This window comes from Erinaceus europaeus, chromosome 5, assembly GCF_950295315.1.
Source record: "Erinaceus europaeus chromosome 5, mEriEur2.1, whole genome shotgun sequence".
Classification (NCBI taxonomy): Eukaryota; Metazoa; Chordata; class Mammalia; order Eulipotyphla; family Erinaceidae; genus Erinaceus; species Erinaceus europaeus.
Genome location: NC_080166.1, coordinates 82,780,271 through 82,806,527, shown reverse-complemented (window position 1 = coordinate 82,806,527; position 26,257 = coordinate 82,780,271). Strand labels below are relative to the sequence as shown.

General features: G+C 39.2%; 1 protein-coding gene across 2 annotated transcripts in view; it reads right to left on the bottom strand.

Moving 5' to 3' along the window:
- Positions 1-26,257, bottom strand: part of ARID2 (AT-rich interaction domain 2) — a 48,754-nt gene that overhangs the window by 975 nt on the left and 21,522 nt on the right. For both annotated transcript variants that reach the window (XM_060191448.1, XM_060191449.1), the window contains exons 10-15: positions 19,869-20,017; positions 9,248-9,386; positions 9,073-9,158; positions 6,051-6,174; positions 5,870-5,961; positions 1-624 (exon numbers count right to left, since the gene is read on the bottom strand). The exon at positions 1-624 is cut by the window's left edge and continues 975 nt beyond it. In XM_060191448.1, the coding sequence (XP_060047431.1) occupies positions 480-624; positions 5,870-5,961; positions 6,051-6,174; positions 9,073-9,158; positions 9,248-9,386; positions 19,869-20,017 (735 nt within the window). In that variant the 3' untranslated portion in view covers positions 1-479. The remainder of the gene's footprint in view (positions 625-5,869; positions 5,962-6,050; positions 6,175-9,072; positions 9,159-9,247; positions 9,387-19,868; positions 20,018-26,257) is intronic.

Here is a 26,257-nt window from a genome sequence, read left to right as displayed (position 1 = left end):
GGTGGCCCCTCTGAGATCAGGGGTTGTAGGTGTGCTGAAACTTTTTTTAATTATTCAAACCAGCTTAAACAGTTTTGTAAATATAAAAATGTGCTCCTTTTGGATATAGATAAAAATATTTAATGCTATTTCATCTGCTCATGTAGGTTTTACAATATTCCATGTATATTCCAATGTGGATGGTACTGAATTCTGATCACACCAGTTTCCATCAGGATCTATCAGAGCTGAGACATCCTGCAGATGAGCTGGTTGACAATCCCACAGCAGTTTTTTTTTTTTTTCTTTTTAGATTAAAAAAAAAACAGAACAAAGGGATTCGCTCAGAGATCAGAATACGAAGCTTCCCCTCAGCATCATGGGAAGAGATAAAATAATTCATTCTATGGTCTCTGTTCCATTAAGACTTGGTGCTTTCTTCAGTATGTGAAATGTATCTGACGTTCTTTGAGTCCCCACCATAGAAGTGGAATTATTTTTCACTGCAGCATTTCTGAATCTTTTTCTTGTTCTTTACTCTGAACTGTAAAATTAAGTTCATAAAGGCATTTGGCAAGGGTGGAGGAAGCTTCCATGTTACTAATGGCTAGCACTGACAAGTTGTTTTCATGTCTCTTTAGCAGTCTGAAAAAGAAAAAAGAAAACAAACTCAGTATGTAACGTCACAGAGCTGATTCATTATGGGTTTTGTAAGTTTAAAAAATAGGTTTTTATACCAGAGGAAGCCAGGCACTGCTTCTCTTATCCAAGAGAAGAGGAAAAAAAGAAGGGCAGTAATAGGTTTAGCTATGACTTGCTATACACTATTGTGTTTCCGTCAAAGTAATGAGTTTACTTTGTAACTCAAAAATGACTGTACTGTTGTGAGTTTATATAAAGAGATACATGTATCTCTTTATACGAAGTGAGTAGTATCAAGGGCCAGCGGTAGTGCAGCGGGTTAAGTACACATGGTGCAAAGTGAGTAGTATCTAGGAAGGAAAAGTGTTACTGACTAAAGAAAAGTAGCAAAATCGGTCAGAAATAGAAGGATGAAGAAAGATAATGGTGCCCGGGGTGGTGGCACACCTGGTTGAGTGCACATGCTACAGTGCACAAGGATTCAGGTTCAAGCCCCTGGTCCCCACCTGCAGGGTTTAAAGCTTTACAAGTGGTGAAGCAGGGCTGTAGGTGTCTCTGTCTCTTTCCCTCTCTATCATCCCCTTTCCCTCTCAATTTCTGGCTATCTCAATCCAATAAATAAATAAAGATAATTTAAAAAAAATAGTGGTCTGGGAAGTGGCAAAGTGGATAAAGCACTGGACTCTCAAGCATGACGTCCTGAGTTCAATCCCCCGCAGCACATGTACCAGAGTGATATCTGGTTCTTTCCTCCTATTTTTCTCATTAATAAATAAAATTTTTTAAAAAAAGAAATAAAATTTGTTTATAAAAAGAGATTACTAAGAAGGTGAGCATATTTTTGTTTTCTTCTATAGTTATTTGTTTTTATGTAGTTGGAATGGAGGCATTCCAATTTCCACCTGAAATGTCTGGTTAAGTGGGGTGGTTCATTTGTGATCATTTATTGACTTTTACACACCTCAGCAGCCCAGGAGGTAGCTCAGTAGGTAAGGCATTGAGTTCAATCCTTGGCATTACATGTACCAGAGCGATGCTTTGGTTCTTTCTCCCTGCCCTCATAAATAAATATTAAGCCAGAGTTGAGCAGTGCTCTGAGTAGAAGAAAGGAATCTCTCTGCATTACCATTATGCTATCTACCCCAGCCTTATATCTGATTTTTTAAAAAATATTTATTTCCTTTTCTTGCCCTTGTTATTTTATTGTTGTAATTGATGTCATCATTGTTGGATAGGACAGAGAGAAATGGAGAGAGGAGGGGAAGACAGAGGGGGGAGAGAGAGAGACACCTGCAGACTCGAACTGGGATACTCAAGCTGGTCCTTGCGCTTTGTGCGAATAACCTGTTGCTGCCGTCCAACTCCCTCCCTATATGATTTTTATGATTATTCTGTTAGGCATGATTTACTTCAAAAGTTCTCTTACCAATTAACAAATTTCTACAGCCTTTTTTTTTTCTTGGAAATTAAAGACACTTCCCCCACCAAAAAAAAAAAATCTTGCTTAGAAATAGTGTATAACGTGGAACTGAATTATTTCTCACCTATGTAATGCATAGTGATTAAAAAAAAAAGTTTTAAGGGGGTCGGGTGGTAGCACAATGGGTTAAGCGCACATGGTGCGAAGGGCAAGGACCAGAGTGAGGATTCAAGGCCCTGGCTCCCCACCTGCAGTCGCTTTACAAGTGGTGAAGTGGGTCTGCAGGTGTCTTTCTTTGTCTCCCCCTCTCTGTCTTCCCCTCCTCTCTCCATTTCTCTCTGTCCTATCCAACAATGACATCAGTAACAACAATAATAACCACCACAATGCTAAAACAACAAGGGCAACAAAAAGGGGAAAAAAAAATAGCCTCCAGGAATAGTGGATTTGTGGTGCAGGCATCAAGCCCCAGCAATAACCCTGGAGGCAAAAATAAAGTTTTAATTTCAAAAACTTAAAATTATATTTTCCAAACTGATAAAACATGTTTTTTGTTTTATAATCAAATTTTGAGGAAAAAAATTTTTTTTCCATCATTGGGGCTTCACTACATTGTTTTCAGATAGAGAAAAGGTGGGAGAGAAGGAGAGACAGCACAGCGCGAGACCTGCCCCACTGGGGCGGGGCTGGGTTCAAACTGGGACCGTGTGCTCGGTCAAGCAGGCACCGCCAGGAGTCATCGTGTTCACCTGAGTGAGATTTTTAACAAAGGAGTTTGTTTCAAAAGAGAGAGAGGAACTAGGGCACCATAGTGCTTTGGCTTATATGGTGTCAGGGGCTGAACCCAGGGCCTTAGCATGTAACGTTTTTTGGAACAACTGTGAAAGACTAAATTTATATCATCAGATTTATATCAATTTATATCAAGTTTCATTTTTGAGCCCAGAGGGTGGCACAGTGATTATAGTGGGAATTTCATTTTTAATATTAGGTAATGTATTCGTTGGGGTACTCAAAGTTAAATAAGGGGCTAGAAAATAGCTCACCCTACTGCATAAGGGCCTTACCATTAACAAGGCCCTGGGTTCAAGCCCTGGGACCCCAGGGGAACACTATGGACAGCATCTGGTGGAGCTCCATGGAGCTTGCTGCAGTGCTGTTTTGTTTTTCCTACACTGCTCTGAGCTGACTTTTCAGGTAAACTGAGACAGAAAAGACAGCACAGCACCTAAGCCTCCCCAGTACTGACATGTACCCAGGTGGTGTGCTGGGTGCTTGAACCTGGGTCTGAGGGATTGTAGGCACCTCCCAGGTGACTGACCTCCATCCCAAGGCACACTATTCTTCAGAGTCAACAGACAGTGTGTAAAGTAGGCGAGTTAAGAAATAGTAAAAGAAAAACAGGAGCAAAACAACCACCACCACAACCACAGACAATTGTCCTAGGTGCCACATAACCTCCTGGGTTAGAAAACTCAGTCTGTGAGATTGGTTTCCCTTCACCAGTCTATCACTCAGATATCTAAAGGAGAATCATGACACCCTCAACGCTGTTAGAAACTGAGGACACTGACACACACACTCTCTCTCTCTCTCTCTCTCTCTCTTTCCCTCCAACCCAAGCTTTCAAAGACCTTACTAAGTTAGCAAGATGTAGGATTATAGAGAAGACCTCTTATAGGGAGACCTCTTCCAACTCTAAGTCATGGGAAGGTATCAGGGAAAGAGGTAACCCCTGAACTGAATCTTCAATGATGAACCCAAAGCAGGGATTATTTACAATTACTGTATTGGGTATTTGGTGTTATAGGCTATATAGATTAATCATATAAATTATCTGCACCTAAGCTAGTAGGAAAATACTCTATAAAAAGAATAAAGTCGGGAGTCTGGCGGTAGCTCAGTGGGTTAAGCGAACGTGGAGCAAAGCACAAAGACCAGCATAAGGATGGCGGTTGGGAGTCCCCAGCTCCCCACCTGCAGGGGAGTCGCTTCACAGGCGGTGAAGCAGGTCTGCAGGTGTCTGTCTTTCTCTCCCCTTCTCTGTCTTCTCCTCCTCTCTCCATTTCTCTCTGTCCTATCCAACAATGACGACATCAATGACTACAACAACAAGGGCAACAAAAGGGAATGAATAAATAAATATTTTTTAAAAAGGATAAAGTTAAATGTTACAAAACAGAAATCCTAGAAAATAATTAACAAACTCAGTGGGGAAGGGGAACCAGTTGGAGAAGGCAGCTTACAGCAGCTCCACTGCTAGTCTGACCGTGCAGGTCTGCAGCTATTTCAAAGGGCAGCAACACAGGGAGGAGGCCATTTGAGGAAAGGAGACAGTATGAGTGCTGGGACAAATGGAGGGAAGCGCAACTTGAAAAAGCCTACTCATATTAGAAACCTACACGTGGTTTAAGTTGGCTGAGGCAGAAATGTAGGCTATCAAGTAAAAACAAGGAGGAGGAGGGAAATAGGAAAAAACATTTACATGTGCAATCAGAAGACAATATTAAAGTGGTCTGGGAGGTGACGCAGTGGATAAAACATTGGTCTTTCAAGCATGAAGTCCTGAATTCAATCTCTGGCAGCATATGTTCCAGAGTGATGTCTGGTTCTTTCTCTCTCTCTCTCTCCTATCTCTCTCATTAATAAATTTAAAAAAAATTTTTTTAAAAAGAAGACAATATTAAACCTTTGATTTTTCTGGAAAACTTTTTGCTTTTTTTTTGTGTGTGTGCACTAAGATTTTTTTTTTTTTCCCTTATTCCCTTCTTTCCACTCTCTAAAAATGTTGACTAAGAAGTGGACAGGAGAGCAAGGAGACTGCAGAATGATCATGCAAAAGACTTTCATGTCTGAGGTGACTAGGCCTCAGGTTCAGTCCTCCGCAACTACACAAACCAGAGCTTAGCAGAGCTCTGTTGAAAACAAACACACACCGCTAAATAAATAAACAGAACTGGGAGGCAGTTTAGCAATGTTACACAAAGCCCTGAATTCATTCCTTAGCAACATATTAAAAAAATATAAAACTGAGTATCAACAGAACATCCTACATTTGCTCTCACAAGGAGACTTATCCTTTCTAGTTTTGGAGACACAAAAATACTGACCTTTTTTTTCTTTTCTTAGTACTAGAAAGCAACTGAGGGCAGGAGTACATAGCATGAGGATTATGTGAAGAGACTCTCATGCCTGAGGCTCCAAAGTCCCAGGTTCAATCCACTGCACTACCATAAACTAGAGCTGAGCAGTGCTCTTGTAAAAATAGTAATAATAAAAATAAAAAATGAAAGCAACTAAAACTTTTAGAGCATTGTACTGAATTTTAACAGTATTCATGCCTTTGATGGTTTCATCAGAATGCCTTATTTAACTGTTATCTATTTTAATTCCATTTCTCCACTCCCTCTCAAGACTTTCTTTTTCAGAAAGCCTACTTTTTGCCCCAAAAAATATGACAAGGAAAAAAAATGGACCCAATAAAGCATGTTCAAAGAGAACAGTTTAGTTTTTTTAACTTCCACCTTTTTGTTGTTGTTGTTAATGAGATCATGATGTTGCGATGTGAGGAAGTGATGCTGAAGAAAAAATGTAATGTAACCTGAGACAACACTTGCCTAATGAAATGTTACCCCAATGAGAGAGAGAGGGAAAGGGAGAGAGAGAGAGAGATTCTGCTAGCATGAACTTGGAATAAGCTTTTGGACACATTCACAAAACTAATGAGAAAAATCAGAGAATCAAATACAAATATCCAATCTTATTAAAAGTATATGTGAAAGTAGAATCAAATTAATTCACTTGGGCTATGGAAAGCAGACCACTCACCTGCGACCACATTCTGAGTATTTACCAATATTTTTTAATATTAAGGCAGCTGTTAGTCGGATGTGTTTAGTTATTGGTCCCTCTTTTTCATCCTTGAAAGGAAAAGGAAAACAAAAAGAATAAAGATCTAAATCATACAGTAGATACACCCTCACAAATAAGGATTTCAAGCTTTGCTTACTGTAAAATCTCGAAAGACAAGGTTTCTGGATCCTCTCCTGAGAGCCATCAGGGCAGCGCTGGGGTGATTCACAATAGCCTTTTGTGCTCTAGGAGTTGAGCCTGTGCCCCCTACAGCTGGATGTCTGCATTGATCCGAGAGGAAAAAACAGGTCATTAAACGACATGGAGCAGACTGACAGCGATGACCAACTTGACAACACGCATATATATGGTGGATGAAGAAAAGCTCCCTGGAGCAGCACTGTATCTACCTAAACGAGGCGGCTCTCAGCATCAGACTGAAGCTTTACGTCTCCTATGTGTCAGTGTAAGTTTTAAAGTAAAACCAACCAACCAACAACCACCAACCAAAACCAACAAACAACTCCCCCCTCCGCCACGTTCCAGAATAGTTGGGGTTCTTGGACATGATCATGAACATGCAGAACAAAATTTATTCCAACATCTGTTTGTGTGGCGCCAGGGCCAAGTGCAGATACAACGTTACTGCTGCTGGCCACTTCATCCCGAGTGCCCCAGCTCAGTCTGTGTTTGTGGTGCTGGGTCTTGAACCTGGGGTGAAAGTGTGGCAAGGCATGTGTCATACTTGCTGAGCTATCTCTAAAGTCCCCAAACATAATCTTATAAACTACCAAGGTAGATTAACAGTACAAATAATAGAAAAAGTTCAGTTGGAAGAAAATCAACTTTCCATATACTTGAGGCTAAAGTCTATATTCATGATTATGGTTTATGAGACTAAGGTCTTAGCTAATTACTCCTCATTCTTTGGGACTCATACTTTTTACCCCAAACTCTTGCCTTGCCTAGTTTTCCAGTGACTTAGCTGTGCTGTCACAGAGTCTCATACATTAACTTTACTGCCCAACTAAGGACATTGTATAGTAAGGCTTACTTGTGCTTCTCACTGGATCTCCAGAACCTGAGGAGTGGCAAAATGTGTAGCCTGGTGGGTGGTGCAGTGGGAGGTGTTGGACTCTAAGACATGAAGTCCTGAGTTCAACCTGGGCACTCTATGTGCCAGAGTGATCCTCTGGTGCTCTCCCTCTCTGTTTAATGAATCAGTAAAATCTTTAAAAAAATAAAATAAAATAGGGAGTCGGGCAGTAACACAGCAGGTTAAGTGCACATGTCGCAAAGCACCAAGGACCAGCTTAAGGATCCTGGTTCCGGCCTCCAGCTCCCCACCTGCAGGGGAGTCACTTCACAGGCAGTGAAGCAGGTCTGTAGGTATCTGTCTTTCTCTCCCCTTCTCTGTCTTCCCTTCCTCTCTCAATTTCTTTCTGTTCTATCTACCAATGATGACATTAATAACAACAACTATAACAACAGTGAAAACAACAAGGGCAACAAAAGTGAAAATAAATAAATAAAATAAAAATTTGGAACACTGTGACCCTTCATTATACCTTAGTGTCTACTATTATTTAAATTAATGAGATGAATAAAGTCTCTTCTGTGATAGTTACAAAAGTCTACATCAAAACTTAGTTGCATGCATTACAAGCATATATCCATGAAATAATACATAAAACTGAAAACCATACAGGAAATATAACATGCATACTGTCAAAAAAACTATCTGGAAGACCTAGTGTGGGTTGAATTTTTATGTGGAAAAACTGGGAAATGTTATGTATGTACATACAAACTATTGTGTTTTATGGTTGACTGTAACCTATTAATCCCCCAATTTAAAAATGGGGGGGGGGAGTGGAGAAATGATGTGAACAATGTCTTCTTCACAATTCCCTCAACAAAATGATTTGAAAAAAGAAAAACAACAACAATGAAACCCATGTGCTAAGGAGAGGCTAGGCAGTGGCATACCTTGTGAAGGGTACATGTCACCATGCACAAGGACCTGGGTTGAAGGCCCAACTTCCCACTTGCAGGTGGGGAAGCTTCACAAGTGGTAAAGCAAGTGTCTCTTGCTCTCTCCCTCTCTATTTCCCCCTCCCCTATCAATTTCTCTCAGTCCTATCAAATAAAAAAGAAAAAGAGTTGACGGGGAGATTCATTTTAAAGGTACCAAGCCCCAGTGATAACCCTGGTGGCAATTAAATAATTAAAAAAAAAAATCCATTTGCTTGTTTTTGTTAGGGCCTTTGTATGTGTGAGATTTCACTGCTCCTTGGACAGGTTTTTCATTCTTTTTATTTTAGCTAGAGAGGGAAAGAAATAGAAGAGATACCTCAGCACTGCTGATTCATGGATCTCCCAGGGCTTAAACTTAGGACCTTGTGCCTGGCAGTGTGCACTGTACTGGGGAAGCCATATCCTGGCATGCATATATATATATATATGATTTATTTTATTTTTTTTTGCCTCCAGGGTTATCACTGGATCTTGGTGCCTGTACTACAAATTCACTGCTCCTGGAGGTCATTTTTTTCCATTTGTTGTTGTTGTTGTGTTTGATAGGAAAGACAAACTGAGAGGGGAGATGGATATAAAGAGGGAGAGAGAAAGATAGACACCTGCAGACCTGCTTCACTGCTTGTGAAGTGACCCCATGCAGGTGGGAAACCGGGGGCTCGAACCGGGATCCACTGCTGCATGTACACTTAACCCGTTGCGCTAGCTACCACCCAGCCCCATCTGTATATTTTTATATAAGACCCTTACCATCCAGTGACCCCTTCTCAGAGGAGCAGTTATCAAAAGGAGTCTCCCATTCTCAAATATGCTAAATTATTCTTTTTTGAATCTTTTGGAACTAAGAATTATGTGTGTGGGGTGTGTGTGTGTGTGTGTGTGTGTGTGTGTGTATGTGGATTTCCAGTTTACAAAACATTTCTCATGTAATATTTGTCAGTATCTCCTGTATCATCCAGCCAATATGAAAAATGATGTCTAGGGTTCAAGTGAGGCAAACAGGGTCACATAGCTGGTCACTGGTAAAGCCGAGTAGTCAAGTTTTCTGTCTCCCCAAATGCTAATCTGCTTTTCTTTTGTTATTGTTTTGTCTATTTCCCAATTTTTGTAAATACATTAGGAAGTAAACGTAGGCTCCTTACTTGGTAGAAGATTTTTGACTCCCTGCTTGTCCTGGTTCATCTTGCTTTAATCCTGCAAGCAGGGCATCCTTTGAACAGTGCTTATCCTTTTTGAAAAAGAAGTAAAATGATACACATAAAGCCCTTTACTATGCCCAGAGGAGTTACCAAACAAGTAAGTAGTAAGAGGCCGTACCTGTAAGTGGGTGATGAAAGAGAACCTCTGTCGCTGGAAGGGCTCGCAGCCCTCCCAGAGACACTGCCCAGGGTAGACGTCTTTGCCTCCATGTTCAGTAGCCGCGTGGTAGAAAACCTGAGAGGGTGTCTGAAACCACCTACAGAAAACAAAAGTAGTGGAAAATTTCTGACATACTTTTTTTTTCCCCCCTTTCTTTTTTTTCTTTCTTTCTTTTTTTTTTTTTTACCAGAGCACTGCTCAGCTCTGGCTTATGGTGGTGAGGGGGATTGAACCTGGGACTTTGGTGCCTCAGGCACAAGAGTCTTTTTGCATAACCATTATTCTATCCACCCCTGCCCCTTACATATTCTTTGGAAGAGAAAACCTGCTCTCCTAATTGCTAAACCAACACACAGAAATACCAAGTGAAGTTGTATACGCAAACATCAAGTTCATTTCATGTCCAAGAATATTTTGCAGGTTTCTTTTATTTCCAAAGCAAGTCATCCAAATGTACTGATCTCTTTCAACAATCTATCTTGCTTCAACCCCAACTCTATCTTCACTAGTCAGCTAAAAGTCTGCTTAAAGAAAATCTTTTAAAATACAGTAGAATGTTACGCAATAAACAAACACTAGTCTTTGTCGCACTTTAAAAAATTTTTCAAGCACCTACTTTCACATTCTCATTGTTTTTAACTTCCTGCTTTAAATCTATATATTAAATATGTATTTAAAGATAATAATTATTGATCTTCCAGGAATTTACTATTACAAAAGACAATGCTGAAAATAACTACCAATTACATATTCCTTTGTTTTCTTTTTTGATGAAGTGGGTGGGAAGGGAGAGAGAAAGACACAAGCAGGCCAGAGCACTGCTCAGCTCTAGCTTGAAGCTGGGCCTGTGGAGCCTCAGGCATGAAAGTCTTTTACACAATCATCATCTTGTCCTACATATTTCATGCCATTCACATTCATTATTTTACAAATTTTACTGTGAAATTTCAAAAGTTAAAAGTCAAACTTTCAGTTTGGAAATTTCTTTTGATTTGCAGAAATTACAATTTCACTAATATGAGAAGTTTTTGTATACAGATTAATAACTGTCATGTAAGAACTCTTTTTTTTTTTTTTAAATATTTTGCCTCCAGGGTTATTGTTGGGGCTCAGTGTCTGCACTATGAATCCAGTGCTCCTGGAGGCCATTTTTCCCCTGTCGCCTTGTTGTTATTGCTGCCATTGCTGTTGTTGTTGGATAGGACAGAGAGAATGGGAGAGAGGAGGGGAAGACAGAGAGGGGGAGAGAAAGTCAGACACCTGCAGACCTGCTTTCACAGCTTGTGAAGTGACCTCCTGCAGGTGGGGAGCCGGGACTCAGACTGGGTCCTAGTGTTGAAAAAGTCATGACATATTTTTTTCTATGTAAAAATGTGTCATGACTTTTCCAACAGCCCAGTTTTTACCTAAGTCTAATTAAATTATTAACTGAAAGGTACAATCGCTACATATAGACATACAATCAAACCAAAATTCAAATGAACTAGTTAAAAGCCAAATTGGCATCTATTTCTAACTTATTTTGCAGTACTTAAAATGAATCAAATTGGGAGTCGGGCAGTAGTGCAGCGGGTTAAGCGTATGTGGTGCAAAGCGCAAGGACCTGCGTGGGGATCCTGGTTCGAGCCCCCGGCTCCCCACCTGCAGGGGTGTCGCTTCCCAGGTGGTGAAAGCAGGTCTTTAGGTGTCTTTCTCTCCCCCTCCTCTCTCCATTTCTCTCTGTCCTATCCAACAACGAGGACATCAACAACAATAATAACTACAACAACAATAAAAACAAGGGCAACAAAAAGGAAATAAATATTTAAAAAAACAAAAAAATAAAATGAAACAAATTAAATTACAATACATAAAACTGATGGATTTGCTAGGCACAATGAAAAAGACAAGTTAGTACTCCCTAAAACCAGTTTTAATTATTAAATACATATGTAACTGTGTAGACCTATGGTTTTAAGCCAACAGGGATTTTTTAAGCAATTTTTAAATCTCTCTACCTGCCAAATACAGAGTCTATTTCACTCTCTTATCTGCTACTTTTCTCCACGTTCCAAATCTCAAAAGTGACTACAAAAGTCTCACAGCAGCCATTTTGTGTTTACAAAAGTTGCACAAGCCTTCCATTGCAGTTCAAGGTAAAGAATCTAATCTAACTACAGAGGAAATGAGTTGTAATGAGCATGGCAGTGGATAGAAGGCTTTTCAGTTCCACTAAATGGGATAGCTGGGTTTTTAAATTTTCAGTGTACATTCATTCAAAAGCAGATGCTGAGCTTTCAGAATCATGTGCGTTATTGGGAGTGGGCTGGGAGAGTGAGAAGCAGTGGGATGCTGCTGCTGTTTGCTCGTGTACCTGAATTCATCTCCCTTCCAATACCTCTCCACCGACAACCTACCCTGAACCCATAGTAAACATATTACTAGCAAAGCAGAGATATCCAACAGCGGACACACAAGTATAACCATTCCTTGTGACTCAATTACCCAGACTGCTATTTTTGGAGCCAAGGCCTTGAAGTCTCCTTTCTCTGCATATGTGTGATGTTAAATAAAACTGGGCTTGCTGTTGGTAAAACTTTAAATACTGCTGCCACTCTTGGCTATTTGTGACTCTGTACAAATTAAAGAATGTTCTTTCTTAAAATGCTTTTCCTTCAGAGCAATTTGATGAAATTTTATTGCAATAAATAAAGGTTTTTGAGAAGTTCCCCTCCTCCTATAATAATTTCCTTGCTTCATATAACTAGCCCCGGGGGGTTTTAGGATGGCAGCTGAGAATGGGGGTCTTTCTTGGTCTTCAGGAAATAGGCAGTCACCAACATGGCTTCCTGATGTATCTGCTTTCCTTTTCCCACCCTCCACTATATGCCCTCCCCCCCCAATTTTACAGAGAAAGTCCTCTGGTCTTGTCTTTTAATAAAGTTCTAGTTATACAAACCATCTCAAACTTAATGGGTTCAAAAGGACAACCAAAGCCAGTTCCCATTGACTTTAGCATCATGTCTTCTAATAAAACTGATAACATCTATACTAGTAATATTAGTACTAATTAGGAGAGGGAAAGTTGTCTCTACTTTCTGTACCTCTTATTTTAGCTATTATTTGAAACAGATAAAGTTATCCCCAAATTAAATTATTATTAAATAAAATTATTTCCCAAATGTTATCATGAAACATAATCACGTGTATTAAAAAAAAATCTTACTTTTAATCACACACTTAAGACATACCCTCATAAATCAATACCTCTGAAAAAAGTAAGCTCCCAAAGTAAAGATGTTAGCCTCGCTCCCCTTAATTTTTTTGTTTTAAACCAGAGCAGTGCTTAGCTCTGGTCTATGGTGGTACAGGGGACTGAACCTGGGACTTTTAGAGTCTCAAGCATCATAGAGTCTCTTTGCACAACCATTATGCTATCTACCCCCGCCCACAAGAAAAACTTCTAAAGCCACAGAAGTATTTGAAAAGGATGACTTTTGAAATCCCTAAGAGCTGCTTTTTGTACCACCACATTGCAGTACATGACTGCTTACATGGAAAACATACCTAGATTCACTACTAGATAAGAGCAAGCTCCACTTGTGTAACGCCTACATGCTGTGCCTCTTTGTTTTTTTTAAACAAATGCTGAAAGCACATTGGGTTTAGAGACTACTGATACTGGTACTGGTACAGCAATCTACTATAAAGTTTCCAAGGAATGAAGTTTACTAGTAAAATATAAGAATCTAGAATAGACAAAGAAATCTTTGGGGGCCAGGCAGTGGAGCACCTGGTTAAGCACACACATTATGGTGCGCAAGGACCCAGGTTCAAGTTCCCGGCCCCCACCTGTAGGGGGAAAGCTTCACGAGTGGTGAAGCAGGGCTGAAGGTGTCTTTCTATCTTCCCCCCCTTTTCCATTTCTGTCTCTATCCAATAATAAATAAATACAAATACCTAAAAAATAAAATTCTAAAACAAAGAAAGGCAATAGCGTCTATGTCACCCACCGCACTCTGCAGCTGTTCTGCTCTTCCATATCGGCTTCAAAAAAGAAAAAAAGAAGAAACATACTCAATAATACTGACAAGAACTTCAATACATGTGATTATGTTTCATGGCAACATTTGGTTACTGGTAACCCTCTTGAAAAATAACTTTCTGGGTGGTAGTGGTGCTGGCATACCAGGATGAGTGCACAAGTTACTGTGTACAAGCACCTGCAGAAAGTGAAGTTTCATGAGTCCGGGAACAGTGCTGCCTGTGTCAGCACTCTCTCTCTCTTGCTGTCCTTTCCTATCTGCCCCCTCAGTCTCTCATTCTATTAAAAAAGAAAAGGAAAGGGGAGGGGGGAAGGTTGCTGGGAAAGACTGTGTTATGCAGGCACTGAGACCCATCCATAACCATGGTGTAAAAAAAAAAAAAAGATACAGAAGAATTAATAACTCTGCCATCACAAAGAAGACTAAGGCAAGTATAAACCTATGGGACTACATCAAATTAAAAAGCTTCTTCCCAGCAAAAGAAACCACTACCCAAACCAAGAGACCCCTTACAGAATGGGAGAAGATCTTTACATGCCATACATCAGATAAGAGTTTAATAACCATATATATAAAGAGCTTGCCAGACTCAACAACAAGACAACAAATAACCCCATCCAAAAATGGGGGGAGGACTTGGACAGAATATTCACCACAGAACAGATCCAAAAAGCTGAGAAACACATGAAAAAATGCTCCAAGTCTTTGATTGTCAGAGAAATGCAAATCAAGACAACAATGAGATATCACTTCACTCCTGTGAGAATGTCATACATCAGAAAAGGTAACAGCAGCAAATGCTGGAGAGGGTGTGGGGTCAAAGGAACCCTCCTACACTGCTGGTGGGAATGTCAACTGGTCCAACCTCTGTGGAGAACAGTCTGGAGAACTCTCAGAAGGCTAGAAATGGACCTACCCTATGACCCTGCAATTCCTCTCCTGGGGATATATCCTAAGGAACCCAACACATCCATCCAAAAAGATCTGTGTACACATATGTTCTTACCAGCACAATTTGTAATATCCAAAACCTAGAAGCAACCCAGGTGTCCAACAACAGATGAGTGGCTCAGCAGGTTGTGGTATATATACACAATGGAATACTACTCAGCTGTAAAAAATGGTGACTTCACCGTTTTCAGCCGATCTTGGATGAACTTTGAAAAAATCATGTTGAGTGAAATAAGTCAGAAACAGAAGGATGAATATAGGATGATCTCACTCTCAGGCCGAAGTTGAAAAACAAGATCAGAAAAGAAAACACAAGTAGAACCTGAAATGGAATTGGCATATTGCACCAAAGTAAAAGACTCTGGGGTGGGTGGGTGGTGAGAATACAGGTCCATGAAGGATGATAAATGACATTGTGGGGGTTGTATTGTTAAATGGGAAACTGGGGAATGTTATGCATGTACAAACTATTGTATTTACTGTTGAATGTAAAACATTAATTCCCCAATAAAGAGATAAAAAATTTAAGAAATTGGGAGTCGGGCTGTGGCGCAGTGGGTTAAGCGCACGTGGTGCAAAGCGCAGGGACCGGCGTAAGGATCCCGGTTCGAGCCCCGGCTCCCCACCTGCACGGGAGTCGCTTCACGGGCGGTGAAGCAGGTCTACAGGTGTCTATCTTTCTCTCCCCTCTCTCTCTGTCTTCCCCTCCTCTCTCCATTTCTCTCTGTCCTATCCAACAACAAAGCAACGTCAACAATGGCAATAATAACCGCAACGAGGCTGCAACAACTAGGGCAACAAAAAGGGGGAAAAATGGCCTCCAGGAGCGGTGGATTCATGGTGCAGGCACCGAGCCCAGCAATAACCCTGGAGGAAAAAAAAATTAAAAATAAATAATGTCAAAGGAAAAAAAAGAAATTAATTAAAAAATTTTTAAAAAAATCTGCCATCAACTAGGGATTTTCCTAGTAATATCTATATATATATATATTTCCGGTAGGTAACTAGCTAAAACCCAGTGAATACATACTATTTAAAGCTAATGCCACCCAAATACTGCTATTTGAAATTAATCACACATTAATGGTTCAAAATTTAAGTATAATATTAGTAGAATGCCCAGTCATTCTAGAGTTTTTACATATTTTATAAATGTAAAACAGCAGGACAATATATATATATTTTAACCTCCAGGGTTAACATCATTGGGGCTCAGTGCCGGAACTATGAATCCACTGCTCCTGGCAGCTATTCTTTTCCCCCATTTTGTTGGAGAATTATACAGATGCAGGTTTTGCCACTCCCTGCGCCCTTTTCAACCAATCCTGTCCCGACATCTCACTCAGGGTGGTTGCCCAATAAAGCCCTCCCATTTCCGCCCTGGCGCTAGCTCTCTCTCTCCCTCAGCGTCCGCCTCTTGCTCTCTTGCGTGCTCTCTCTCTCTCTCTCTCTCTCTCTCTCTCTCTCTCTCCCTCCCCCCCTCTCCCCAGGGTGGTGAGGTTTCCGGGAAAGCCATTTTTGGCTGACTCCACGTGGCCTGACCCACCCTCCTGATCCAATAATCAAGATTTGTGTACCCCATTTGCTCTGGATCTCCTCTCTCTCTTCTCCGTGGCGCAGCCCAACACCATTTTATTTGATAGAACAGAGAGAAATTAAAAGGGAGAGATGGAGAACGTGGAAGAGAGAAAGACACCTGCAGACTTGCTATACCACTTGTGAGGTATCCTCCCTACAGGTAAGGAACCAGGGGCTCGAACCTGGATCCTTTAGCTGGTGCTTGCACTTAGTACTATGTGCATTGAACTGTTGCGCCACCACCTGGTTCCCAAGACATTAATCTGTTATCTTAAGAGTTGAGAAGGCAGGATAACACACATACACACACACACACACACACAAAGTCAACAGAGAACTACTGACTATAGAATCAATCTAGTTAATTTTTGACATACTTAGTAAATATGGACTAAAAGTCTTTTCTGTGCCAAACAGAAAGTAAAAATGAGGAAACTTAATGAAAGGAAAGTATTGCTTTCTGACTGATTTCAAAAGCAACTGGCAAACTGACTAGAATTAGCAGCCACTGGCAATAATATAGTATCATGAATTACAAATCTTGGTTGATAAATTCAGGAAAAATCAGAAGTATCTTTACTGAGAATAAGAGTTCTAGATATTAACAAGTCCTTATTCACTTGTATGATATAGGCTGATGTTAATGTTTTCTGTTATTTCCCACCAGACTAACCAATATTCAAGTTTCAATCATTCACTGATACAAAAATTAGTTAAAATTATGTAGTACAAGTAATAAAACCTTAGCATTGGATCTTAAGATTCAGTAAGAATCCCTTCATTTTGAACTTCAACATCACTTCAGAAGGTGGTGAATGTCAGTTTATTAAGTGAAAGCCCCTGTTTTCTACAGAGAACAGCTTTCACATTTGAAATGCATCCTGGGCAGGGGTAGATAGCATAATGGTTATGCAAAGAGACCCTCATGCCTGAGGCCCCAGAGTCCCAGTTTCAATCCCCCCCCAGCACCACTATAAGCTAGAGATGAGCTGGTAAAAAGAGGAGGAAAAAAAAGAAAGAAAGAAAGAAAGAAAGAAAGAAAGAAAGAAAGAAAATGCATTCTTAGATTTGATATCCTCTAAATATGTTACTTTTACCATTAATCATTACTAATAGAAGTATAAATTGGATTATGTAACTCCCAAAGGGAAATTCTTTTCATTCACCTTCTCTGAAATACCTATTAAATAGGTCTACATGAAAAGTAACATGTTCTTAAAACAGTAGCTTTCAAATGCCTTTTACAGCAGTAAAATCCCCTTTTAAAACAAAATAAGTCTTTTTTTTTTTTCCTCTAGGGTTATCTCTGGAGCTTGCTGCCAGCACCACAAATTCACTGTTCCTGGAGGCCATTTTTTTATTGTATTGAATTTGAGAGGGGAGGGGAGATAAAAGGGAGTAGAAAGACAGACACCTGCAGACATGCTTCACCACTTACAAAGCAACCCCCCCCCCCCCCCGCAGGTGGGGAGCCGGAGGCTCGAACCGCCATCCTTGTGTGGGTCATTGTGCTTCATACTGTACAAACTATAGTATTTTACTGTCAACTATAATCCATTAATCCCTCAATAAAGAAATACAAAAAAATAAGAATAAAAAGAATAATCTGTCACAAGGTATCTGTACTGCACACGAAACAGTATGTTATAGCTGACTTACATTAGTTATAAATACATATTTTGGGGCACCAGGTGGTGGTGCACCTGGTTGGACATACAAATTACAGTGTATTACAGTGCATAAGGACCCAGGTTCCAGCCCCTGGTCCCTACCTGCAGTGAGAAAGTTTAACAAGTGGTGAAACAAGGCAGCCTCTCCTCTATCTCCCCTTCCCTCTTGAATTCTGGCTGCCTCTAGCCAATAAATAAAGATAATTTAAAATATTTTAAAAATACATATTTTTGAACTAGGACACCATAACAAATATTTTTCAAAAATATTTATTGAATTATTTATGAAAGAGAGAAATATTGAAAGAGAGAGATCGTGTGGGCCTGAGAGAGAACAGCAGAACATTACTATGGCATGTGCAATGCCAATGACTGAACCTGGGACCCCATGCTTTGAGAGTACAATTTATGCAAGTGTCATATCCCAGGCCGCAAAAAAAACAACAACAAAAAAAAAAACCTTAAAATGCACATAATTAATATACTAAGAGAAACGAGAAAACAGAATTACATAAAATACTCAAAACCAAAGAAAACATAAGAACAAGTGAACTGAACAGAAAACATTTACAAATAGAGTAAGATGTCAATGTAACTTTATCAATAGTCATTTTGAATATGACTAGTTTAAATATACTAATTCCCTACCATTGAGCAATGAATGACACTTTCCATATGAGGGTCATGGAATATAAACAAGTATCAGTTTTATTAATTCGCTTACTTATTTATTTTACCACAAGGGTTACCGCTGGGGGCTTGGTGCCTGTACAGTGAATCTGCCTATTCTTGTAGCCATACTGTTTCTTTCCTTTTTGATTGATAGAAATAAACTGTGAAGAAAGGGGGAGGTGCAGAGGGAGAGAGAAAGAGAGATACCTGGAGCGCTGATTCATTACTTCTCATCTGCAGGAGGGGAACAGGGGCTTGAAACTGGGTCCTTGCGTATGGTGGGATGTGCACTCTGCTGCCCGGCCCCTGAAAACCACTAAAACAAAGACTGTGCGGTGGAGCATCTGGTAAAGTGCACACAGTCCCATGCACAGGACCCTGGCTCAGCCCCTGGGCCCCAGCTGCAGGGGGGAAGTCTCATGAGTGGTGAAGCAGTATTTCAAGCATCTCTCTCTCTCACCTACTTGATCTGACATTTCCCTCTCAATTTCTCTCTGCCTCAGTCGAAAGTAAACCTATTAGTTTAGTAAATAAAGAGAACTAGCGTATCACTTTAGCATACACTGTGGAGATGATCAGACTCGGGAACTCAGGAGTGGAAGCCCTGTGCCTTGCCATGGAGGCAAAACACTGCCCTTCTTATGGCTCGAGGACCTCCTGCATGTACAGTTCCACTGCTTCTGGGTCAGTTTTTTCTTTTCGTTTTTCATTTCTTTAATTTCAAGTACAGACACACAGAGGGACAGAGAAAAGGTAAAAACAAGCTGTCACTGCTCAGTCATCTATGGAGATTGAGAGAACCATGGAATCTATGGCTGGGATTTGAACCTTGCACACAGTAAAGTGTGTTCCCTACTGCTGGGCAATCTCTTGACCATAATGTCACTCTAAACATTTTTGCCAAAAGCACGTGGTTTCAAAATTAAAGTTGCATTAAGTTATAGATGGTGGAAATTTAAATGTAGCATAAGGATCCCAGTTCGAGCTCCCGGCTCTCCACCTGCAGGGGAGTTGCTTCACAGGCGGTGAAGCAGATCTGTAGGTGTCTATCTTTCTCTCCCCCTCTGTGTCTTCTCCTCCTCTCTCCATTTCTCTTTGTCCTATCCAACAATAACAACAATATTAATAACCACAACAATGATAAAACAACAAGGGCAACAAAAGGGGAAAAAATGGTCTCCAGGAGCAGTGGATTCATGGTGCAGGCACTGAGCCCCGGCTATAACCCTGTAGGCAAAAAAAACAAACTCCCCCCCCAAAAAAAGAAATTTAGGGGGTCAGGTGGTAGCACAGTGGGTTAAGCGCACATGGTGCAAAGCAGAAGGACCGGCAGAAGGATCCCGGTTCAAGCCCCCGGCTCCCCACCTGCAGGGGAGTCACTTCACAGGCGGTGAAGCAGGTCTGCAGGTGTCTGTCTTTCTCTCCCCCTGTCTTACTCTCCTCTCTCATTCTCTCTGTCCTATCCAACAACAACAACAACATCAATAACAACGGTAATAATGACCACAACAATGGTAAAACAATGAGGTTAAAAGGAAAAAAATGGCCTCCAGGAGCAGTGGATTTGTGGTGCAGACACTGAGACCCAGTAGTAACCCTGGAGGCAAAAAAAAAAAAAAAGAAATTTAAATGTAAAGCAGTTCAGAAGAACAATTGTATATATCAAATAAAAGTGCCATTTACTTTTTACAAGACTGCCACAGACACATGAAGTTATGTCCAGGCTTTCTCACTGGATCCCCCTGTTGACCGGACGTACTGAAGGGAGAAGGCTGAGAACTGCTGGGCGGGCTCTGCACTTGTACAGCTGGTGAAGGTGTCAGAGGAGTGTTCTAGGAAAAAGCACAACCGTGTCATTTGTGAGATGGCAGCGAAAAACATTCCTATTATGCAGGTTTATGAACTTGAACACAATAATAGCTGTTATGCACTTGTAAAGTTTGGAATTTACTTGTGTTTTTTTAGTAACTACTAAATAGATTTTTAAAAACAAAGTCTTTTACAAATGTATCTAGGAAGTTAAATTATTTCCTTGAGTTACAGGAACACATTGTTATTGTTATATAATATACATTATTTAGAATGTATTCATTGACAGAAATAAAATTAGGTGAAGATAGAAATTTAACTGAGAATACACCATCAATTTATCCATGACTTATGTGTGTGCCTCACAAGAACAAATCAGTGGCAAATTATTTCTCTGCATATGTTTTAGAGTTTTAATGACGATAACATAAAAGCATGGTTAAAAAGCAAAGAAAATTTTAGACATTCAGAATGATATAAACATTTAAGGAATTCTGTAAATATTTTGCAGCATCTATTTTAACAACTTTAGTCTCTAAAGTTACCCCATTTATTGCTTTCAGGAGATAAGAGTAAAATTCCTATCATAAGCACAAGTGTTTTAAATATAAGTAATTTAATTTCCCCCCTCAATCTAATCCCTTTCTCTCTAAAAAAAAAAAAAAAAACCTTCCGTAGCTACAAAGTAGCCTAAAACACAGAGGCAACACACTTTCTTTGAAGCTCTACCTCAGATTTTTCTCGTCTTATACCACAAAGGGAAAAACACATTTCTTTTTTTTTTTTTTTTTACACTAGACAGGAACTTTATTATTTTTTATTATTTTCAAGGCACTGCTTAATAATAGTAAATTAACATTTTGGAAGAAATGACTATATTTGTTCATTATAAGGTATTGGAAAGTCAGATAAAAATCAGTTTATTTGTTAGAAACTACTATAAGACTCAGATGGAAAGTCTTGGGAATTAAAAAGACAAAGGTTAAACACATAAGGTCATAGTACACAAATAAAAAATTATAAAATGCTGAAATGAAAATTTTATTTTTAAAATTTTTTATATTTATTGATTTATTTTCTCTTTTGTTGCCCTTGTTGTTTTTTATTGTTGTTGTAGTTATTACTGTTGTTGTTATTGATGTCGACTTTGTTAGATAGGGCAGAGAGAAATGGCGAGAGGAGGGGAAGACAGGGAGAGAAAGACACCTGCAGACCTGCTTCACAGCCTGTGAAGCGACTCCCCTGAAGGTGGGGAGCAGGGACTCAAACGGCCATCCTTACTGTTGGTCCTTGCGCCTTGCTCCACGTGCACTTAACCCACTGCACTACCGCCCAACTCCTGAAAAAATTATCAGAAATGCGAAGGCGTAAGAACATTTGAGCTATAAGTTCTAAGGGGGAAAGCCTACATTTCTTCCTATAATAGGATCCACTCCTAAGATTTACGATTACCTAGTGAGAAAACAAACACATGAATGAAAAAAAAAACATGAATTTTGGTATTAAGGGCAGGAAATTTTGTAATCAGGACTCAATTTTTCACTGTCTTTTAATAGTTTTGTTGACCCTGAGCAACATATCCACTTTCCTCACTCATAAAGAAAATGGAATTTATAGTGTGGTAGAGAGATTAGAGAAATTATAGATGAAGGGCCTAGGAATAGTATTAATACAGACATCTCAAAGGGAAGCAATACTCTGGAAGAGAGATAGCAATTTTGGGGACACGGACAGGTCAATAACTACAAAAGTCTATCCACAGAAATTAACCTGGAAGGTGAGGGTATATAGCATAATGGTTATGCAAAGAGACTCTCAAGATTGAGGCTCCGAAGTCCCAGGTTCAATCTCCGGTACTACCATAAGTCAGAGCTGATCAGTGCTCTGGTAAAAAAAATAAAAGTAAAAGTAAAAAAGAGAGAGAGAAAAAAAAAAAACGGGTCAGAGAGAAAGGAAAGGTTACATTAGAAACTGTATTTGGGGTTAAGCGCACATGGCACAAAGTACAAGGACGGCCATAAGGATCCCAGTTCAAGCCCCTGGCTCCCTACCTGCAAGGGGGTGGGGGTTGCACGGGTAGTGAAGCAGGTCTGCAGGTGTCTATCTTTCTCTCCCTGTCTCCCCTCCTCTCTCGATTTCTCTCTGTCCTATCCAGCAATGACAACAACAATAATAATGACAACAACAAGGGCAACAAAATGGGGGAAATGGCATATAGGAGCAGTGGATTCATAGTGCAGGCACCGAGCCCCAGCGATAAACCTCCTTGCAAAAAAAACCCTGTATTTATCTCAAAATTAACCAGTGTTTTCTTGAAACAAAAATGTTAAAATACTGCATAAAAATTGAAAATTTAAAAATCTGGAGAAACCCAGAAGATCACTTTCACTCAAATTCAGATAATAGTGACAAGATACAAGTATCTCAGAATGTACAAGGTTAAAATCTTTTGTTAGCACACAGTTAAGTAAGCTATTTTACTACCTTGTTAAATATTTGTAAATTGTTTATTTTATTTTTATAAATGCTAAAAACGAACTTTTAGGGCTGGGGAGACAGCATAATGATTCTCCAAAAGACTTGCATGCCTAAGGCTCTGAGTCCTAGGTTCAATCCCCAACACCACCATAAGCCAGAGCTGACCAGTGTTCTAGCTAGTCTTTCTCTTAAAAAAAAAAAAAAAAATTCCTTCTTTCTTTTTTCTATTTTTTACCAGAACAATGTTCAGTTATGGTTTATGTGGTACAGGGGGTTGAACCTGGGACACTGGAGCCTTGGGCATGAGAGTCTCTTTGCATAAACATTAGCCATCTACCCCCGTCTATCCTACTTTTTCCATTACAGAACCTGATATAAAAAATTTAATAGGGAACCATATTAGGGTATTTTAACTCCAAATGTTAAGAAATATCGCTAATTTAAGGAATATATGCTGATTTAAACAACTTATGTGAAAAAATCTTTTTATGAAAAATAGGAATAGTATTATTTCTCCTCTCTAACTCTTATTTTTTTGGGGGGAGGAGGGAGGGGTCTGCCTGAATGGTGGAATTACACAGGTAGTGATGACCCTGAAGGGAAAAAGTGTTACTGAAAATGTAAAATATATTTTAGGGTGGAAAACTTTATCTTTCCTGAACATAATTATTTACTTCAAGATGACACATCATTCATTACTCATAATTCAAAGGTAAATGTAAAAGGTTTTAAATCATGATTTTTGAACTATCAGCTCTTGATAATTACTCTATATTATAATCCCACTCTACCCAGAAATAAATTTTTATATTATTGATTTTTATAAATCAAGGAAAAAGTACAATTACAGTAATAAGTGACCAGAAAAATAAATTCACACAAAGGGTACAAAACAATTTTGTTGGTTTCCTTTCTAATGTAAAATTAACCTGAAATGTTAAAGTAGTGTCATTTTTATTAAAATTTGTTTAATAAAAGCAAATTTTAATAAAAAATAAGAAATATAAAAAATTGTTGTCACTTTTCTAAGAACTTGTTATGGTTGAAAATTCTAGATTAAAGTGACAATACATTCTAATACAAGACTTGGAATTAGAGACTGGTAAATGTTTACTTTCTTCTTAGTTCTAAGCCTTAAAACTATTAGAATACAAAAGTTTGAACTGTATTAGAAAATACAAAAGTCATAACCTATTTTAAAAATAAATTCTATGCTATGTAATACTGTAAGACTGCTCAATTCTAAGCACACATTTTGAAAGTTACTTAAAACTGGAACTGGCTGAGGTAAAACAGCATGACTGTTAAACCGCAAATCATCACACCTATAAATCTAGTCAGAGGAGAAGGGAAAGTGTATTCTAAACAGTTATCGAAGAAGACTTTCAAATACTTACAAGAATAATTAGATTTATTGTAAATGTGATGTGAATGGCAATCTAAATGTACAAGCTCTTTAGAGAGAGAAAGTAGACGATAGCAGAAATCACTGGAAAAGAAGATTGTTTTAAGTGTGAAAAGTTATTTCAACTCTTAAAGAGTAATGGTTTTTGACAAAATAATATCTACAGCTCTTACTGCTCTAACACCTCATTTTCTTGAACAACTAATAATTTCCCTCTAATTACACACCTAGTCAACACATACCAAATCTGTCCTGTAAGGACACATTGAAATGCAAACAAAAGCATTCTGTTTAGTGGTAATATTTTTCTTAGGTTTCATAATATGCTACCAGTCTACAAATCTGTGCAGCAGTTGGTTTAGTATTTGCACTGCTCTCACAACAAGATGAGCCCTCTGATATGGCCATGATTAAACGCCTGCCCCCTTGAGGCTAGTGATCTGCTTTCAGTTGGGTTGAGTAATTTAAGCTCTTAGAAAGTGACTAAGATAAATGAGACAGCACCAAATCAGTAGCATATCATGTGTGAAGGACAGGAAACTGGGAAAAATATATATATACATTAAAAAAGACCTCATTAGGCACATCCTTAAGTAAACTACTTTTACATGTGAAAATTTGGTGTGTCATGTCATGAAAAGATGAAAAAAAAGTTAACTCTTCAGGTAGTATTTAAAATTTACTATACTTCATATTTGTATGTGATAATCTAGTTGCATGATTCCAGGAGCTACCAATTCATGACTAGTGGCAAAAGGTGAGCTTTTCAGAAACAGTTTCCTAATAGGTTGTACTTTAACATTCAAATAACACATTAAAATAACTAGCTAAGGAAGCCGGCGGTAGTGCAACAGGTTAAACGCAGGTGGCACAAAGTGCAAGGACTGCTGTGAGGATCCCGCCTCGGCTCCCCACCTGCAGGGGAGTCGCTTCACAGGTGGTGAAGCAGGTCTGCAGGTGTCTATCTTTCTCTCCCCCTCCTCTTTCCATTTCTCTCTGTCCTGTCTAACAAGACGACTTCAATAACAACAACAATAAAACAAGGGCAACAAAAGGAAATAAATAAACAAAAATATAAAAAATAACTAGCTAAAAATAAAATTTGCCTTAAGGTAGGTAAAATTTACTTTGTTATTTATATAAACTATACTGCTAAGCATTAATTAAACACAAAGTCAACATTTATTTGCCATTTATTTTCCTGCAGTAAAATTAACATTGCTGATTAATGGAGATGGGAAGGAACAAAATCAAGAAAAGTAAAATGAAATGACAATGGTATTCGGGAGAATTACCTGTTGGCTATTCTCAGCAGGGAGATTTCCCCGCAATCTTTCTAGCCCTGAGAATTCTGCAAATCTGGAAGTCCCTCCCTGGGGTTCAGATGCCACCTTAACATTCCCAGACCCCTTGAAATGGTGGAAATATCAAAGTTTGGCTGAAAAATCACCACTGAAATCCTCTTTCATCTACTACTTTAAGACTCCAATTCAAATAACGAATATAATGCTGTTAAACTAAGGTTTAAAATACAACTCAAAGAATATAGAAAGAAAATTCAAAGGGGCCAGGCAGTGGTGCACCTGGTTAGGAGCACACATTATTGTGTGCAAGGGTCCAGGTTCAAGCCCCTGGTCCCAACCTGCAAGGGGGAAAGCTTCATGAATGGTGAAGCAGGGCTGCAGGTGTCTGTCTGTCTCTATCTCCCTTTTTCTCTCTGTCTCTAACCAATAATAAATGAATACATAATAAAAAATTAAAATCGGTGGTCCGGGACGTTGCACAGTGGATAAAGCACTGGACTCTCAAGCACGAGGTCCTAAATTCAATCCCTGGCAGCACATGTACCAGATAATGTCTGGTTCTCACTCTCTCTCTTTCTCTCTCTCTCTTCTCTCTTCTCTCTTCTATCCCTCTCATTAATAAATTAAAAATATAAAAAAATTAAAATGGGCTGGGGAGATAGCATAATAGTTAGGCAAACGACTTTCATGCCTGAGGCTCCTGTGGTCCCAGGTTTAAACTCCCGCAAACCTTAAACCAGAGCTGAGCAGTGCTCAGGTCTCTCTCACTCGGTATCTTTCTTATTAAAAATATATTTTAAAAAGATAAAGAAAGAAAATTCAAAAATCTGGATAACAATGCAAATGGTTTTCTATCAGTTGGTTAAGAAGGACCCCAAACCTCCTCTTTCAAAGAAAACTTACCAAACCTTTTTCATCACGTTATCTTCTAAGAATCCTAGTCCTTTACTTCATTCTCCACACGATACATGATTATGTCATTTTTCTAACTAAAATTTAAGTTTATTTTTTTAATATTTTATTTATTTTATTTTTGAGAGAGATGGAGAGAGAGAGAGACTGACCAGAGCACTGCC